Source organism: Kryptolebias marmoratus, linkage group LG14 (assembly GCF_001649575.2).
Source record: "Kryptolebias marmoratus isolate JLee-2015 linkage group LG14, ASM164957v2, whole genome shotgun sequence".
NCBI classification, from domain to species: Eukaryota; Metazoa; Chordata; class Actinopteri; order Cyprinodontiformes; family Rivulidae; genus Kryptolebias; species Kryptolebias marmoratus.
The window spans coordinates 18940715-18959582 of record NC_051443.1 but is presented as its reverse complement, the minus strand read 5'-3'; the positions used below and the strand labels follow the sequence as shown (position 1 = coordinate 18959582).

The window sequence follows — 18868 nt, the reverse complement described above, 5'->3', positions numbered from 1 at the left end:
ATGACATTTGTTGTGAATTGACTCTATACAAATAAACTGAATTAAAACAACTTCATGAATCAAGGAAATGTGTGCTGCAGAGATCCAGGACCGATCAGCTCCCTGCAGTGGTTTTTACACCACCGTATACTGTAGTATCAGCTTCACTTACCTGGAACCTTGGCTGAAGTTAGACCAAAAAAAATAACAGCACCAAGTAACGGATGTAAAACCACATTGTTACTGTTCCATAAATCATAATACTGTCATCAGAAATTAGAGCTGCGTCAACATTCAAGTGCAGAAAAAGAGCATCTTAAAGGATGTGGTTATTGTGAGACGCCTACATTTTATTTAGATCTAAAATACAAACAACAACAAAACTCAGCCAATCTGTGAAATAAACTCCGTTTGTCAAGCCTCACTGTTTCCTTCCCTCAAAGTTTTTTTTTGGAAAGAAATCTTGCACGTATTCGTTGACACCTAATTTGTAGTGGATGATGCCTGTTGCTATGGAAACCTTGTAAAGCTATGCTACTTGCATCTTGTGCATGTTGATTACACAAAAACAACCTCTGCCTGATGCTGAAACAAACAAGCTCTGACATTTTAGGTGACATTTAGGCAAGCAAGAGCACTGTTTGAAAAATGAGTTTATTAAAGACTGTGAGGGTGAAAGAAAAAAAGCAGAATTATTGACATATCATTCCATGAGTAATTATTGCAAGGCTACAGTTTTACAAATCAAGTCACTTAATTTTCTGTCAAGTATCTGTAACCTTCTCAGTCCTTACCGACATGAGACGCTTGTACTCGTCCAGCCTCTGCTTGTTGGAGGCGATGAAGAGTCCTCCGTTCTGGATCCAGCCCGTGTGGAGACCCGTCTCCTCCTCCAGGTCCTTGCTGACAACATTCCGGGTGTGGGCCAGGAGCTCCACCTCCACATCGCTGGGACGGAGCTGCCACAGCAGGCCTGGGAAGCAGACAGGCACACCAGCTGTGACGCGAAGAGCCTCTTGGACGTGAGGTTTGTGTCTGCCGTCTCTGAGTGCGAGGTCAAATCCACGTTCGGTCCTCTTACAGGTTTGTTACCTGCAGTGTGCCAGGTGGTGCCGGCGGTCAGTCTGTCTCTCTCCAGCAGGACTGCGTTGGTCACGCCCATTTTAGCCAAATGGTAGATGGTCTGACAGCCCAGACTGCCTCCTCCGATCACCACCACATCAGCTGACCTGAGGAATGGGAAAGGCCCGGTTAAAGGCTGTCCTTTAATACTTAAAGTCAGAAGAAGTTTTCCTGCTCTTTTAGACTTTATTCTAATCTAAGGTTACCAATAAACAAGTGTAACTTCATTTTTTTAAGATATAAAAATTGAAACAAAGGTTCCACAAAATAAAAGTAAAAGAAAAAAAACTTGCTTTTATTTTTATTAAGGAAAGGAATATATTTACATGCCTTCCAAAGTGTCATTTGTTTTAGTTGAATAACAAATATTTTTTAGACAACAATCATCAGGAGAGGATGTAAACCTGCTCAGGTTGAGGATAAAGAAACCAATAAAATGTATCTCCATCAACTGACAGGTTTAGTGATCTATCTCTTAACAATAAACCACTAAACTAAATGCTAGAGCTTTACTCACACATTAATTAAAACAACAAATCACAGCATGAAAACAATTAGATTGGATTCTGATTTTAAAGCTACAGTAATGAGTCACTAACATGTTAAACATTATATAATATCGACTCATAAAGCTTACTTGGGTAAAGGTTTAGTGGGTCCAGAGGAAGCTCCATCCTCCTGTTTCAGGGTCTTCTCATAGGGGACACTTTTTTCCGTGGTGGGCTCTGAGCTGTAGGACCGAGTGCTGGTCCGAGCGCAAAGTGGGAAGAGAGGGGGCCGCAGTGCTGACCCCACCCGCCGGACTGCACTCTGAAGGAAGGCCATTACCCCTGAGGACACAAAGGAACAAAAGGACCCAAAACAGACACAATATAAACCGTTTTAAATACTGCAGGTCAAGTTTTCAAGACAGAGTAATCTACAATCCAGCTCATTTTAAACTTTCATTTTTACCACTTCTACACTAATTTAATTTCTCTGACTATAGAATATATGTTATATATAGAATAATCACACAGTAAACTTTGTAACTTGATAAAATAGATTATTATAACTACTTGTTTTGTTTGCAGAAGGCATGTCACAATAATACTATTTTACTGAACATTCAAATACAAATTCAGCAAAGAACTGAATTCTATTTTAATATGTTAACAGAAGGTACAGCTATGCAATGAAAGTGTCAGGTGACTGAAATGTTTTTACCTTTAACTATGGATATTATTATTAGTATTAAGTTGACTAGGACTGTATTTCTTTTTAGAACAAAATCAACAAAAAAAGACCAGAAAACAATAAATGAGATGCTGAAAACATGAAGCAAATGCACTTGTAATTTAATCAGTAAAGGTAAATGATGTCATGCGATTTCAGATTATTCTAAATGCATTAACATGGTTACAAAATGAACTGGGAACACCCTAAATATTTTCAGAGTTGGTTGTGTTTTCTTACATGTCCTAAAGAATTAAAACCTGAGTTTCAGACCACCGTTTTGGACAGTATCGACCTTTAAAAGCAGTTGTAGATGCTGCACAGAACTACCTCTATGGTTCCAAATGTGATCAGTTCTTTAGAATAAAACTGCAATATTAAACTTTGTAAAAAAAATTCACATGAAATGCTTGATTATATATGGCGTATAGGAGCAAGAGGTGACACTAGTACAGCAGGAAACATCACAAACGTATGTAGATATGTCAAAATAGTAAACTGAATTCTCTCCTGAAGCTGAGATGAGAACGAATCTTTCATTATAATAACAACTCAAAACATGTTTCTGATGAGAGAGAGAGAATAAAAGGTAAATAGATAGAATATGACCTGGAAAGGCTTGAATTCAACCTTTAAAATCATTTAAATATAATAGTTGGGAAACAAAACACCTTTAGTTGTTTAAGTGCTTGTGAAGAATATCTGACAACATATTTGAGCAAACACAGCTGTCAGAACTAATTTTGCAACAAAGTTACTGCTGTCAGAACCATATTTTTACACATTAAATCCTTGTTTTGTTTTGTTTTTTCTTATGGAAAAGACAAAAGGAATCCGAGCTGCTCAACTTTGGAGTAAAACACACAGGGATGTACTCACTGCTGTGAAGTGTTTACAATGTTTTTACCTTCCAGCACAAGGCAGCAAACACACCTGACTGCACAGAGCACCTTGATTCATCTCAGACACCAGCTCCTGTTTGGACGGTCTGAAGCTCAGATCATGAGCTATGACTTTCACACACACAGGGTAAATAAATGACTCCAGGTAATTGTCAGATTTCAGCAGAACTCAAAGCAAACCGGGATCAGGTGCCCTGAACTGGGCAGAACCAGTGGAAGCTCAGTTAGAAACACTTACACAACTGACTAACTCAGGTAAAACACTAAAACTAAATTATCCAGCTAATAGTTGGCTGTTGGCTCACATGCATGCTCAAATTTACGGACCAGCTAATAGTAAATGTTTGTTCAAATTTGTGCAATGTTTAGTCCTTGCACACAAGTTAATGCACAAACACACACGTGCTAAAGTGCACAACACAAAAACAGGTTTTCCAAGTGCAGGTTTAGGACCTGGATCCCTTCGAGCAAAACGACTCGTTACAAAATAACCACAAAAAAAAAAAAAAAGAAAGAAAGAACAAGTTGTTGTTCAGACAGAAACGTGGCACATGTGTGTTATCTCCTCACAGCAACATGCACCCCACTGTGACTGTTTGGTTGCACGAGATCAGTTTGTTTTCCAGACTTACACTCGATGGAGGAGGAACTAGAGGAAAACAAAGTCTCGGACCCAGCAGGAGTGGGGGTGCGGGGAACGGAGTAATTCCAAACACCGAGGAGGTTCAGAGCTGCTACCGAGGCCCAGAGAGTCCAGCTGTCAGGCAGAGAGACCGAGCTGCAGCTGTAGGCCCTCCCTTCACTCTGGTGGTGGGAATTTAGTTCCTGTTTCAGGATCCGACTCGTTTGGCTTAGTGGTGGTGAATTCGGTTCACTTTATGGACTCAAATTAATCTGAGTCACTCACTAAAGTGATCCGGTTCACTCGAGTCACTTGACTCGGTCAATTTGCCATATTTGCCATGTTTTTCCAGCAAGTCTGCTAACGCGCAGACTTCCCAGAAGTCTGCCAGAGGACACGTAAGATCCAGGTTAATTGAGACCTCGGACTTGTAAGACCTGGTTTAGTGCGAGGATTCGGATCAGTAACCCAGGTGAGTCAGTAACTGACCAGCTCAGATTTGGCTCAGCTCACCAAAAAGACTGCTGTCAGCAGTTTAAATCCATGTAAAAAAATGGGACATTTGCCTGATTAAAAGTAAAAATACCAAAAAAATGTTACAGGCGGTGGGCTCAAATGGAGTTGTGCCGCTCTGTTGTGGTGAAGAAACAACTGAGCTGAAAGGCAAAGCTCTCAATTTATTGCCGTCTACGTTCCAACCCTCACCTATGGACACGAGGTAACATGGCAGCACCTGTAAACCACATAGAGATGCTTCATCCATCTTTTTTATATTGGTGTCAATACTCTTCTTTGGTTTCCGCTCTCTACTTCCCACCGACTCTACCAACGTATATGTCACAAAAAATAAATACCTGTCAAACAGGAACCGTTGTTCACACAAATGAGTCGGCATATTAAACCAGCTCAGTCACGAACAACTCGTCTACTTCACTATAGAGACCAGATCAGATCAGCCCTGTCTGCTGCTGACAGGCCTGTGTAACTACTGGCACTTTGATATTGCATCATAAAATTAAAATCATATTCAGCAAAACCACTTAAAATTACCATCAGATTAGAAGTGAACATCACACACTGTGTGTGGCGTTTCAGTGTGTAACGTACAGAGCTGGGATCAGACAGGGCCAGGAAAAGAAGAAAAGCAAGCAAGGCTTTAGCAGCTCCACATTATAAAACCGTATTCCCTACAGCTCAGAGCCAAAAGCAGCTGCTCGGCCTGCCAGTTTGGCCTCACGAGTCCACACCTCTTAACCAGCAGCCAATAATGTTCTGGGTTTAGGTTCCCTCCTGCAATGGGAGGTTCTGTCTAGTTCATACAGCTTTGAGCAGGACAGGAGCTGCTGTCTGTAACTTTATCTTGGGTATGAGTAGGTGTTCTCCTTTGGCTCTAAATCTAACAAAGTTGACTCAGCAACTTTTAATCTTTGTTGCAACATTTTAAGTGGTTAAAAAAACAGTTTTTAGAGCACAGCTTGGCATTCACTTAGATGTTTGTGTGCTCACTTGTGCAAGCTTGCGGCCTACGCTTGTGCAAACAAGAAGACTACGAGCTTAGAGTTTGAACAGTTTGACCCGTTTTCATTCATTCTGTGACGTGACGGACCGGAGATAAATACGATCAAATAAACCAGATGTGCAGGCAGCTCTGATTTGTTCAGGGTGTGTGTTCGTATCGACTGCAATTGTGAAATACTGTGAGACCATCAGTTGACATACAAATACTGTGAGGTTGTGTGACAAGTTTTTTCTTTATACACGGAATCAAAAAAACTATTTCTACAATCAAGTGATCTATTACATATCAACATGTTTGAATATTTATATTAGGCATCAAAATATGAACGCTTAATATATATACATACACTTATATATAATGCTCACATGGTTTTGTCCTCATTAGGTATGTCCCAGTTCCTGTTAAGACAATATTTAATATACAGTGATTGAAAATCCACCACGCACAAACATAAGATTAAGAAATATAAAAACTTTTAACAACAAACCTTTTTTTTTAAATATATATGATTATATGGGTGTACATTTTGGCTGATATTGAAGAAATTCTGCCCTCTTGTTGTGAATTCCTGCAGCACAGCCTCATATTTAAAGCGTTCACTTGAATTTGTTTCCACAGATAATTAAAGCAAATTTAGACTGAATGTTTTTGATTAACATTTGGGCTGTTTTCCATCAAAGTCTGTTTGAAAACTGACTAAAGACAAAAAAAGACAGAATTGCCCAAAGAGAGACAAAAAGCCATTGTACCTTGGCTGAATGTTGCACATTTATTAGTGACTCAACAGAGATGTTCCTATTCAAAGACTTAATAAATTAAAACATGCAAAAGACAAGAAAAAAAAACATCACACATGTTTCAAAATAAACGCAGGACTTTTGTGATTCAAATCAGTTAAAGGGATCAGATTTACATCAGCTACTTTTGTTGTAAACTTGCCTGAGTGACTACAAACTCCTTGTGATGTAACAAAAAATGAATAAAGTTTTACTAAGATTTAAAATCATTATTTGGCATTTTAAGAGGAAAAATAAATACTGCTAACTTAGGCAATCCTAACTTACCCAGAGCCACTTTAGTTCATCTACATTTTGAAACCAAAAAACTGCCTTTACATTTAATTATATGCTTTCAGGATAAACTTCTCTTTTCATAAGAGTTAAGTTTAACTTTAGATTGTATTATTTTTGGACTGATTGTCAGAATTGAACATTTGGAGTTCTTTATGTTAAAAGGAACAACCACAATGTTTGATGATTCAGTCCCACAGCAGATGCTTAAGCTTTAAAAAAACACTGACACAAGCAAAACATTTGGTTTAAATATAGCTGTATCTCTCAACATCCCCAGTGAAAGACATGTAAAAAAACAACAACAGATAACAACATGGAAATGAAAATATAAAACAGAATATCAAATACAAGATCAGACTTGAGTCCAGACTTTTCCAGGAGCAGTGAGCAGAGCAGCTACAGGAGCCTCGCAGTCTGATTACCACAATAATTAAAAGTTCATCAACAAAAAGCCCCATTTATAAAGATCCAATCACCACAAACACATATTTCATCTAAAATTATTTTGGCACAAACCACAAAGAATGTCTTAATTTCCTTAAGAAAGCTACCAAAAATAAAACATTTAAAACACTGTACTGAAATATAAAATGCTGTGCAAGTTTATGCATTTAAAATGCTAAAACATCTGTCAAAGTAGGTCTTTACAAACAGCTGCAATAAATAACTGCCTCTCAAATTGTTTTGCTCCCAACTTGCACAAAACACCGACTAAAACACTTTGACTCAAAGTTCAGTTCACCGGGGCACTGAGCATGTCAGTGACACGAAACACGTCCCACGTGTCTCTTTTGACCTCGCAGGCCCCCCGTGCCTCGGACTAAAGTTCGTCCCTGTACGCCGCCGACAGCATCTCGGGCACGGACCCTTTCAGGGTCTTGTGGGAGCCCCTCCAGTCGGTCTTCACCGAGTCGTCATCCCACAGAGTGGACGTCTCTGTGTCGCTCACCCACTGAGCGTCACCAGCGTAGTGACACGGCTGCACCAGGAGGGGGCGCGCGCTGAAGGCCTGTAAGTTTCTGTTGGCGAAATGGGACTTGTAGTCCTCGCTGACAGGAAAAGAAAGAGAGCAAAGACACAAATTACAACGCTGAGATCACTGCTGCTTTATTTGTGAGCTTTGCGCCGTTTTTCCAACAAATGTTTATGAGAATGTCACTCATCAGCATCAGTGATACGCTGGGACTTATTTAAAATGGTTTAATTTGACAACAGCTGGAGACAGAGTGGTTGGTTTTGAAGAGCGTTCAGATACTCTGAGCATGAAGGGCAGCGGTTCTGCATTCTTAGCAGATCAGTCAAGCATATCGAATCAGAACCTCAGAGAGGTTCAGGACGGAGAACAGAGAAAGTGGGTTGGCTTTGAGCCAGTTTTCCACACATGATGGAGAACACGGACACTGCCAAACGATCTGGTTTGCAGATCCTTCAGTGTCGGGTGTATTTTTTTTATATACAGTCATTATGAGATGAGAAATCTTTTCTGGTTAGGCCTGATGTCAGAGATCTGAAGGTTTGTAATGATGCCACGGTCCTGAACAGTGACGTGATGAAAAAAAAAAAAAGGTTGTATGAAGTTGTGTCAACTCATGAACATCACAGGCTCTTAGAATATACAAAAACATCTGGGGCTGATTATAGGGAGGACAACAAATAGAAGAGGAATTAGTGAAGAAAACTTTAAAGTGTGGTTCTGTGAAGTAGTTATCAGCCGTCAGCGTCACAAGTACAGCAGACAGCAGTCAGAATGATCCGAGTGTGGAAAATCAGGAAGAAAGTTTCACAAAGGCGGCAAGCTACTGACTAGTTAGACTTTGCGTGTTTAAGAGCAGGTTTCAGAAATAAAAAACAACCCAAACATCACGAATTTCATAGAGTATTAGGTGAACACTTATGGATCAGTACACTGTTGTATTAGACGGTTACATGGACTGAGAACGCTTAACACAGTTCATGATTTACAGGAAACATCCTGCAACAGACTGAAAACTGTATTCCAACAAAAGCGGCTTTCAGTGTAAGTTTGAGTAGATTTTGGTGGCTGAAAATCGTCAAATCAGTTGAAGTGAGATGGTGCCAAGAAGTCTATACGTCATAAAGAGAAAAATCTACAGGAACTATAAAGTTCTTTTTCTGAAATGTGCAATTTTGCTCAGTAATCCCTACGTCTTTTTTTTTTTTTTTCAGGAAAACCACAGTTTTGACTCTTGCTCTTTAATCTACAGAGTTCACACCAGCTAAGCTAAATATAAAGTGCATAAGTTTAGACAACTGCAGTAAAGAATGAATTTAGCAGCTAACAGATCTGTTTACAGCTTTATAGGCCTTAAACACAAAAAGATTATACCAAGCTGATTATAGTACAGAAGCCACTGCATAAAAGTACAACTTATATTTAAAACTGCCACGTGATTTCACCACAGTGTTCACGGAGAAATGAGTTAAATAAATGCTGAAGTGTACATACTTGGGATGTTTGTCATACATGATGGGGAGGAACTCATCGACGGGCAGCATCTTGGACAGCGGCTCGGCATTGAGCAGCTTGTGGGCTCCCTGCTGGGAGATGGCGTAGGACAGAGTCCAGTACGAGTAGTCGGCCTCCACCAGGTTCCGAACGTTCTCCATGGGCTTCTCGTTTCCAGGGTTCACCTGCTTCCTGCCGAAGTATCTGTGACAACACACAGCCAGGGTCAGGGCTAAAGAGTGGAAAAAATCATGACATGATTCCAAACATCTGGTGCTATTTTGTTGCACAAAGCTTCTTTTCTTTTTTTTTTTTTGCATGTGTTTTACATCTGTCTTACAAGTCGTTTTAGGGGAAAGATACAAAATGCTTTGTGTGTATAAAATTTGATCCAACTGAGATGATTTAAATTAAAATCAGGTGCTTTTATTTTCCTGAGCAGACACAAATAAATAAAACCACCCTAGATAAAAGTCATACAGAAAGGAATTTACAGCCTGAAATATTTAACATCTTTAAAAATAAAAATCTGCGTGTGTGTGATGTTTTGCTGCTTTCATGTCTCATTCAACACATACGCATCATTTCAACTTCCCCATCCCGACCTTCTACAGGCCCGACCAGAACTAAAGCCAAGAGACTGAAAATAAACTTCTCACATGAGGTCCCAGTCCAGCTCCGCCAGCTCCACCTCCTCCATCAGCCTGAGCGCTCGCCGCTTGAAGTTGGCCTCGAAGCGAACATCGTCCTCAAAGATCAGGGCTTTGTCCATCTCCATGTCCACGACCTAAAGAAAGAAAGACGAAGAAGATGGCCCGCGCACAGAGCCTCACTCTTAAAATAAACTGCTCAGCCTTTCGTGTCGGGGTTTTAAGCTTAGATCATCTTATACTGAGAAACAACAAACTTATAGCAGGTTTTGTATATGTTTGGATACTGCCACGCAAAAATTTAGCTCAATATCTGTAAAATTGACTGAATTGCAGCCATTTTTGATTAGATGTGGAGGCCATCTTGAATTAGGTTGACTGCAAAAGTTAATCAGTTCCATTAAAAATCCATCCAGTAGTTCATGAGATATTTCGCCAAACAGACGGATGGTGTGGACTAAATTAGTTAACGACAAAGTTTTAAACAAAAATCAGCTACTAAAATAGGAGTTAAAAGTTAATTATTTGTAGAGGCAATAATGATGGACGAAACCTTTGGGTCTGAAAACTGAGGCCAATGCAGGAAAAGCCTTGAAGCTGAATTCTTACCAGCAGCCAGATCAGGAAGTTCATTCATTCATTCATTCATGAGAAATATTCAAGATCAAAGTGAAAATGATCCATCTACCTTCACATTAAGGTTCCTAACTCAGTTAACATTTAACGATGGTTCAGAATCATTTTTCTACAGAACAACGTGATGTAAATTTGAGCCAAAATAAAATACTAAATAGTTAGTGTTATCATCAGGGCACTGACTGTACCATGATAACCAGGGTGGGACTGAATCCCCTCACCTCTTTCCAGATGTAGTAGTGGCTGAGGAAGCAGCCCACCTCCCCTTTGGTCAGGGTGCGCCCGGAGAACGGGTCGTAGTAACCCGGCAGCAGGTCCACCCCCAAGATTTTAATGTCGCTGCTGTTCAGTGCACTGCACGCACACACACACACACACAAATAAATGAGATGGACTCGACCGCTGTTAATCTCACAATGAATGAGAAAAAAGAACAATGGCAAATGATACTTGGAGGGTCTGAGTGCGCTCACTTTCCGTCCACAGCATCCACCACTTTGACGTCAATCTCCAGCTCGTTCAGGGAGAACAACATCCTGTCCCTTCGGTCCGACCGGCGTCGCAGATTAATCAGATAAATCTGAGGACAAAAGGACAAACCTCCGGGTTTGCTCTGCACATCATCATCCATTTAAAACTTCTCACAAATAACTCGACTCATTAGCTCTCATCATTCAGTTCATCTGTCGCTTTTAATTAGAAACCACCACAAACATAATTAAATATTATTAAAAAATGTGCTTTTTTTCCCCCCTGCTGCTCAGACTACAATTCACACCTCATCAAATCCCATCAGGTCTCTCTGTTTTGGGAACATGTGAACGAATCGAGAGGGAGACATGGGTGGACCCTCAACTGTAAAACAAACAGGAGACATCAGATCAAAAAAGAAGGATAAAATAAAAAAAAGACATTGTATGACCGTATAAGAACGTGATTGATTAGAGAAAGGTTTCCAAGATGTCTTGCCCTAATTATTTCATTATATTGTTTGGCCTTTGCCAAATACTGAGACGTTTTCTTACTCATGGACTCCAGATGGACATGGACAAAGTTGAGGCGATCGTCCTCCAGCGTTTGGTGAGGTTTGGCGGGAACGTTCAGGTAGCCGTAGCGCTCCTTGTTGCACAGGTACATCTGGATCGCTGCGCAGCAACAGAACGATGGAATAAACAAATGAGTATCCTGACCCGATAGATGAATACATCAGTGAAACACAATTTGATCTGTAGTCACTTGAACAATGATGCATTTTCCTAAAAAAATATTCCAACATCTAAAACCTACATTCAACATTTGACAGATTTTACGAATTATTTACATTCTTGAAGGAATAACAGTTTATAAATACTTTCATTTTCCCCGTTTTTTTTTTTCATCTAAATGTACTTTAACAAATGACTATAACCTTGAAAAAAAGTTGGGTTTTAATAATTGTTTGCAGCCAATTACTGTCTAAAGGCAAAAAAAAAAAAACCAAGGACATCGAGCAAATTCAAGCTTTTATTGCAGCATTCTTCTGTTGTTTAGACGTCAAACCACTTAACGTTTGTTTTTATTATTTTTAAATGCAGTTCAGTCAGATTGGTATCTGGTGGTTATATGAATATATTACCCGTTCATCACCCGAACACTCCAGTCTGGGGCATCTGTTGTAGTGTGTTTTGGGAGTTTATCCATCATGTGCCGTCCTCTCATCCAGAATTAAACTGTCTGCTTTGTTTTCTGTCATTTCATTAATGAACCCAAAGCCACTGGAAGACATTCATGTTGTCAAAATACTTCCATGAACCAAACACACTGGATCATGATGAAGTCTTTGATAATAATATACCACTCAGCCGGATGCTGGAGGGGACACTTCAAACTGTTGACTTTAAAGGATGTCCAGGTCTTTTTACATCACTGAACTCATCAATACTCATTACTTTTTTTTTTTACAAAAGCTTATATTCTGTGCGTTTCGGCTCTAACAGATTCATTCTAGTTTTCCACAGGCTTGCAACCGCTTCCAAAACCAAATAATCCATTTAAAATCCACGTCAGAAAGTTTACCTTGTGTGACAAACTGTCCATCTTTAAAAAAAAAAAAAGCTCTTTCTAATTTTAAAACCCTGTTTCAAATTGAGATGAGATTCTGAAAATGTCTACACTTTTAGCACGTATCGACTGGGTCATTTTATCGAACAGGGTGAAAAAAAAAAAAAAAAGGCTGAATCTTTTTTTATTAGCTTGTAACAAATAAAGACAAACCTGCAGCACGACAGGAGAAGGCAAACACGATGATGTCATCATAAGGCCACGAGTAGTCCTCATGAGGCGGGTAGAAAGCCAGATTCTTCATGCCCTCCTTCCTCAGATCCAGCAGCAGGGTGCTGTGGACCATCGGGACGGGGAAGCAGCCCAGTCTGTGGCGGTAACGTGTGGGGAAGTACTCTGCTGTTCGCCGATAATAACCCTAACAAACAGGGCGCAGACGTCTTAAGCCTACATCAAATACACGCAAAAGATCTACTTTTATTCGCCCCGATCAGCCGCTCACCTGCGGAGTGATACCGCACCAGAAGTTGGAGTAGGCTCCCTGAGAGTCCAGCATGGGGGCGATGACGGACTTGTTCTCCGCTGTCAGCAGGTTGAGGGTGTCTGGGTTAGTGAGGATGTTGTCCGTGTCTGCAAACTGGAACAGGCGCGGGGGAAAGAAGGTTGACGGTTCGCGCTGTTTGTCATATTATTAGTTGCATTACTACATCTACTGTGACCAAAAAAACCTGATTTTATAACGAACCAGGATGTAGTCAGCCCAGTGTTTCCTGGCAAAGTTGAGCGCTGCCTGCTTGAGCTTCATCACGTACTCATATCTGCTGTTGGGCCAGTGCTTAGGACCCAGTTCTCCTGCATAAGACCTGAGGAAGAGACGCGTTATTACAGGACACGCCACCGTTTTCAAATTCTCATTAAACCTGGCGACGCCTGAGCGGGAACCCGTATGGATCACCCCGTTTCAAGTTAGCCAAACAAGACATGGACTTGGTGGAGGCTGCGCTCTCTGAATGCCCTTCGAGTTTATAACCGAGTTAGACTGAAAGGTCCCAACAGCTAAATGCATTTTCTATACAAATCTAATTTTAAACGAGAAACAAAACCCACTCTGACCTCCCAGCCAACGTTTTATGCCAATTTGAAAAATAAAGAAATGAATACAAAACTGAAGGTCATGTTTTGTGGGGGTTTTTTCTGTACAGTGATGCAGCCACAGACGTAATATAAAGATTTTATAGGAACAAATGTCTAAACAGGAGATGAACGGCATGAATCCACATGTAGATGCTGGATGTAAAGAATCAGAATAAACCTAAAAACAAAACGGAGGCTTGATATGTTTGACCAAAGAAGCAGACTTCTGTGCGGAAGTCTTAATGCAGCCCTCTGACCTCCTGATCATTCAAAGACGAAAAAGGCCCCAAAAATTGTTCTTCGGTTGATTCATTAGCTTCATACCGAGCTTATTTTCAACCATTTCTGTATTCATAAACAATCACCTCATTGGTCCTAAAACAGTCACAAATCAAAGGTTATCTTGAGGAACGTTCGAAGATGAAATGGAACCAAGTCTTTGTGACAAACCAATAACAACAAAGCACTGAAAAGATCCATTTTAAAATCAGTTCTTTACTAGGTTAGACAAAACACCAGTTCATCCCAGAAGTTTAAGACAATGTTAATGTCCAAATGTGTTAAATGGTTCTTTAGGGGGGAAAAGGAGGAAGAAATTGTGAAAATTGTCAGGAACTGGAGTGAAAGTCCTTTAAAGAGTCTAAAGTAGTAGTGCCTCTAAGACCACTTAAAAAACTACAAATATGTCTGTGTTCTTTAACATAAATTAAACAAATTAGAAAAGCCTCAAGACAAGGAGAGAGACAGGACTGTAGATTTTTAAGCACAGAGTAACATGAATGAACATGATTCAAACTTAAGATGCGGTTTTAGAATCCACCACTGGCAAAGGAGTTAAAAGAATTAAATTAAATTAAAAGAATCTTTGTTGTTCTGATAAACAAAAGCAAAAAATACAACATTCCAGTCTCCACAGAAACAGGCCCAGATGTTTCCGTTGTGAATACTTGCTGCGTCCTTAACGAAGTTCAGGACATTTGGACTCACGTGGGCTTGTCCATCGGTCTCCACTCAACGTAATGGTAATATTTCTGCATGACGGTCAGCCACTCCTTCAGTACGTCCGTGGTGTTGTCGGAGTTGTGATCCGTGGCTGCCCTGAGGAGCACAAAGAAGGCGGCTGATGACGATCGGACTTCAAACTTTTGGGGTTTTTTTTTAAACAAAAAGTTTACATGACATTTTCACAACTCCTCTATTCTACTTCTGCTGTCTGGTTTTGTTGCACTCCGCCACCTCGGGGTTGGAGGAGATGACATAAACTCTGGGTTATTTGGCTCACCTTCAGCGGTCAGAGTCCCTTCAGCATCTTCAGGCTGAAGCAGCGATGGTCAAAAACGTTTCATGAACAAACAGGGTCACTCTGCTGCAACTCGTGAGACATTTGCATGAATGTAATGCTTTAATTGCTCTGAATAATTCATAACCTAGCATTCCTTTAAGAAATGCATACTGTCCAGCAGACTGCCTTTTGTGTCATTATTTTAGACTAATATTATTGCAGAGTTGTAGCCATTTTTGGTCAAACCATGAAAATAACTGTGTGTAATCTCATGCAACAGAACAAGATGTCACCCTTAAAATATGTGTTGTGGATGACTCTCAGCTACAGTCACACCAAATCTTAGCACAATGTCGCCACAACTGACTGAATTATAGCCATATTTGTGTTTCATAAGGTGAGTTAGCTGTGGTGGCCATCTTGAATTGGCTTGGCTCCAAAAGATAATCATTTGTAGAGGCACATCCAATGATTATTTCCTGAAAATGTCATTAAAATCCGTCCCGTGGTTTATGAAATATTTTGCTAACAAACGAACATGGTTAACTACAGTAGTTCAGGGCAACATTTTAAACAAAGATCCTGCACAATCTGTTAGCGCTCAGATCAGTTAGCTGTGGCTCAGTCTGGGCTACTACCACACACAACATTTAGGTCAACACCTGTAACACTGACTGAGCTACAGCTGTGTGTATGTTTTCCAATGTCAGTTAGCTGTGGCGGCCATCTTGAATCAGGGCGACTCCAAAAGTTGATCAGTTCTAGAGGCACATCCAGTGATTGATGCCTGAGAGTTTCACTGGAATTCGCCCAGTGGCTCGGGAGATATTTTGCTAACAGACAAACACATTTGGGACGCTGTTGAACAACGCCTGCTGCAATAAATCACAAATAAAATGCAGACAGGGAACAAGAGGGGGGCTGCTCCTTTCATAAACTCAGGTATTTGAACTGCTGGGTGAACTAACTAACTAACTAGCAGCCAGGGGGAGGAAGCAGGAAACCCACCACACAGAGATGCGGTCTTTGGGGTAGCTGAGCCTCTCCAGAGCTCCGAGGAAGTAGGGCAAGGAGTGCTCGGCGTTCCGGGCTATGACGGCCAGCACCACGGTGGGAGGCCGCATCCTGGACTCCTCCGGATACTTCTCCTCCGAAAAGTAACACCCAGCCCGGGAGAGCAGCGCCGCCGAAACCAGCCAGGGAAGCCACATGATGGAGGTCCGCCGAGAAGTTCTGTCTGAAGGCTGGACGCGTCAGCAGTCCCGGAGAAGGAGGAGGAGGAGGAGGAGGGCTTTCCCAAGATTTTACCTCCCACTTTTTTTTTTCCTTCTCAGAGTTGGAGAAGGAAAGGAAACTCAGAAGGGGTTTACAACTTCCGCTGGCAGGGAGAAAAAAAAAAAAAAAAAAAAAGTTGTGCAAAGATGGAGACAGACCGGAGGATAAAACTTCTCCAAACGGTGCTCACATAAAGTTTGCATTTATACATCAAAAGAGGGACTAACATCTGCAAGCAAACACCGATATAATTCAAGAGACTATTCTAAACCTAACTGTAGTGTGGGTTTAAACTAAAAAACAAACAAACAAAAGCGTAAGAATCCGGAGTTTTGAAGAGAAGTAATGTTCAACCAGCTTAGTTTGCTTTTAGCTGCAGTGTCAAATATTCACCAGCAGAGGGAGCCGCTGATCCAAGTGAAGGACCACCTCGCGTTAAATGACGCTTTCTTTCTTCTGCTTTTTACGGTTTAATAAATAAATAAACAAACAAACAGGGTTCCTTCACTGTTTGTATTGTAAATGACTGCAATAGAGGCAATAAACCCTTCTTAACACAGAATGTAGTGAAAAGCGGCCCGGTGAGCCATAAAACTGTAATGCACTAATAAGAGTAGCTTTACATAACGACCGTGGTGCTTTATAATACACCAATAATGTAATATAATATGCTGCTGTGGTTTTACTGAAGTATTTTACCGTGCAGAGCTGCTGCTTTAACTCTTAAAGTGAGGTTTCTGTGGAAAGGTTACAGAAAAGTAACATCTTATCTGCTGTAGATAGCTTGGTTTAGAGAAATAGAGTTTAATTCTGCTAAGATTGACAAGCTAATGTAAAGGTTAATGACCAATCTGAGTGGGGTCAAGGCCAAAGTAGACTGTTGTCATCCTAAAACAACTCCAGACTGAAATATTTCATTGTGGTTTGTGCAAATGTTATTTTATAAGCCTTTATACTGCCGTCAGTTTTGCATTACGTGGTTATTTTAGAAGAAATATTAAGATATTCCTGCAAGAGATACAGATAGCAGTTGTTCTTTTCACTTGCAAATACCCATTGAATTTCATGTAAATGTGTAATACAAACTGGCAGTAATGTAAAGATTTTTAAAACAGCAACCACAATTAAATCTTTCAGATGAGTGTTGTTTAGAGATGGCAGCAACCCACTTTGGTCTTCACCCCACTCGGACTAGCCATTAGCTTGTCAATCTGAGCAGAGTTGACCTCTATAAACTCTATTTTCCCAAACTGAGGTAATTCAAAAAGCTATCTACAACAGGTAAGATGTTACTTGTTCATAAGCTTTCAAAGAACGCAGCTTCAAACCATCTGAACTATGACATGATTAGACTTATTTCTCCTGAATGGTTCACAGATTTCAGCCAGCTCTGTCAGAAGCAACAATCTGCTCCTTCCCCAGTGCAGAAGTGAGGGAACTGACTGCCACAGATGGCTCCATGTGAGAAAGATTGAAATGAGGGATTACCGTGGTAAGGACTACAGGCTTGACAAGCAATAAAAACTCTAAATATCTGAGTAAATATCCCAATGAACCTGTCATAATCGTTATAATTCTTTATATTTAGATTACCAGCATTCAAAACAGGCTTGCAAGAAGTGTAAAATCTGACTTTATTCTAATTTTAACATAGTAGTTTGATGGTACTGACCTCAGTGATGGGTCACATTTGCTCTCTCTCTTTGGTAATTAATCCTTTAAATGACATATTGTAGAAAAAAGTCAAGAAAACAGAAATTACATTGTAGATAGAGAATAATGTGTTTTTGTCAAAAGATGGTGACTTGTTTGATGATGCACTGACTTAAAGTTTCCTGTATTGATCTGAAACTTGAGGAGGGTTTATGTTTTAGTGAAACTGCAAAGATTTTGGCGCAATCTGAGAAAAACTGAAGCTCATAAGATTGAGATGGACAGGGCTGAGGCTTTTGGGGAAGGGGAGTGCTGGGAACGGGGCATGGAGAACATAAACAGAGGAGGGGGAAAGTGAGCAGGACAACAATAAACAAAGTGATCTATAATGAATTTTGAGTTTTTTTCAGTGAGTAAACGAAAGCAGTCAAGGGTGACAAAAGCAGACTGAAGGGGGTCGTTTGCTTGGACAGGTCAAAAGGGGTTGGGGGTCAAAGCTCTCCTATTCATGACACCCCAAGTGTTGCCACACTCACACACACGTTTAGATGTGTACGTGCAGGGCGACTTTCCCAGCGCTTGTGGCTGCAGCTGATCTGGGAGAGTTCAACCCCGGGCGCACTAACTTTTCACTGCGAGGTCAAGGGTGGAGACGGCATTTGTGTGAGGGGGTGTGTGAACGAAGGGACGGAGGGACAAGGAGAGGCAGAGAAAAACAATAAGAAAGTCTTCATTGTTTTCATCAGATGTTGGCTTCACTTGCATCAGTTTACCAGACACCTAAAAACAGATTTCCCTGTTTATTTTGTAGGCACCATTAAAGGCCAAGCATTTGGGTCAAATCTTGAAAATAATGACACGCTCCATCTCACGCAGCATCGCAACATTTTGCACAACTTGTTAGTGCTTGAAGTACGTGTTGTGAATGACTCTCAGCTACTACCACACCAAATTTTACCTCAATATCTGTACAATTGGTTGAGTTAGAGCCTTGTTGTGCTGGCTAAGGTTGCTTAGCTGTGAATTGGGTTGACTTCAAATGATAATCAGTTGTAGCCATAGGTTCTGAGTTTCATTAAAATCTGTCCTCTGCTTCATCAGATATTTTGCTAACAGACGGACAGGGTTGACTATCTGTAAAACCAATCAAATTACAGCCAAAGTCATGCTAAAGTCATATGGCTGTGGCAGCCATCTTGAATTAGGAGTTAATTGTACGTTCAATGATTACTTTCTGAGAGTTTTATCAAAATCCATCCAGTAGTTCATGAAATATTTTGCTAACAGAATGGCTAATGA

At 40.5% G+C, this 18868-nt stretch overlaps 2 protein-coding genes across 2 annotated transcripts in view; both read right to left on the bottom strand.

Annotated features, from left to right (window-relative positions):
• The window catches only part of sardh (sarcosine dehydrogenase), a 33914-nt gene extending 29907 nt beyond the window's left edge, over positions 1–4007 (bottom strand). Inside the window, exons 1-4 of the mRNA XM_017410640.3 lie at positions 3851–4007; positions 1739–1931; positions 1072–1208; positions 774–952 (exon numbers count right to left, since the gene is read on the bottom strand). Of these exons, the coding sequence (XP_017266129.1) occupies positions 774–952; positions 1072–1208; positions 1739–1926 (504 nt within the window). The 5' untranslated portion in view covers positions 1927–1931; positions 3851–4007. The remainder of the gene's footprint in view (positions 1–773; positions 953–1071; positions 1209–1738; positions 1932–3850) is intronic.
• Positions 4008–5847: 1840 nt separating this feature from the next.
• On the bottom strand, positions 5848–15950 carry cercam (cerebral endothelial cell adhesion molecule). Its single transcript, XM_017410436.3, has 12 exons — positions 15650–15950; positions 14347–14457; positions 12971–13088; positions 12728–12862; positions 12439–12643; positions 11211–11330; positions 10964–11040; positions 10659–10765; positions 10407–10539; positions 9559–9686; positions 8900–9103; positions 5848–7481 (listed from the first exon to the last, which is right to left on the bottom strand). Exons 1-12 carry the CDS (start codon positions 15850–15852, stop codon positions 7253–7255), a joined length of 1770 nt encoding a protein of 589 aa, XP_017265925.1. The 5' UTR covers positions 15853–15950; the 3' UTR covers positions 5848–7252.
• Positions 15951–18868: the final 2918 nt, after the last annotated feature.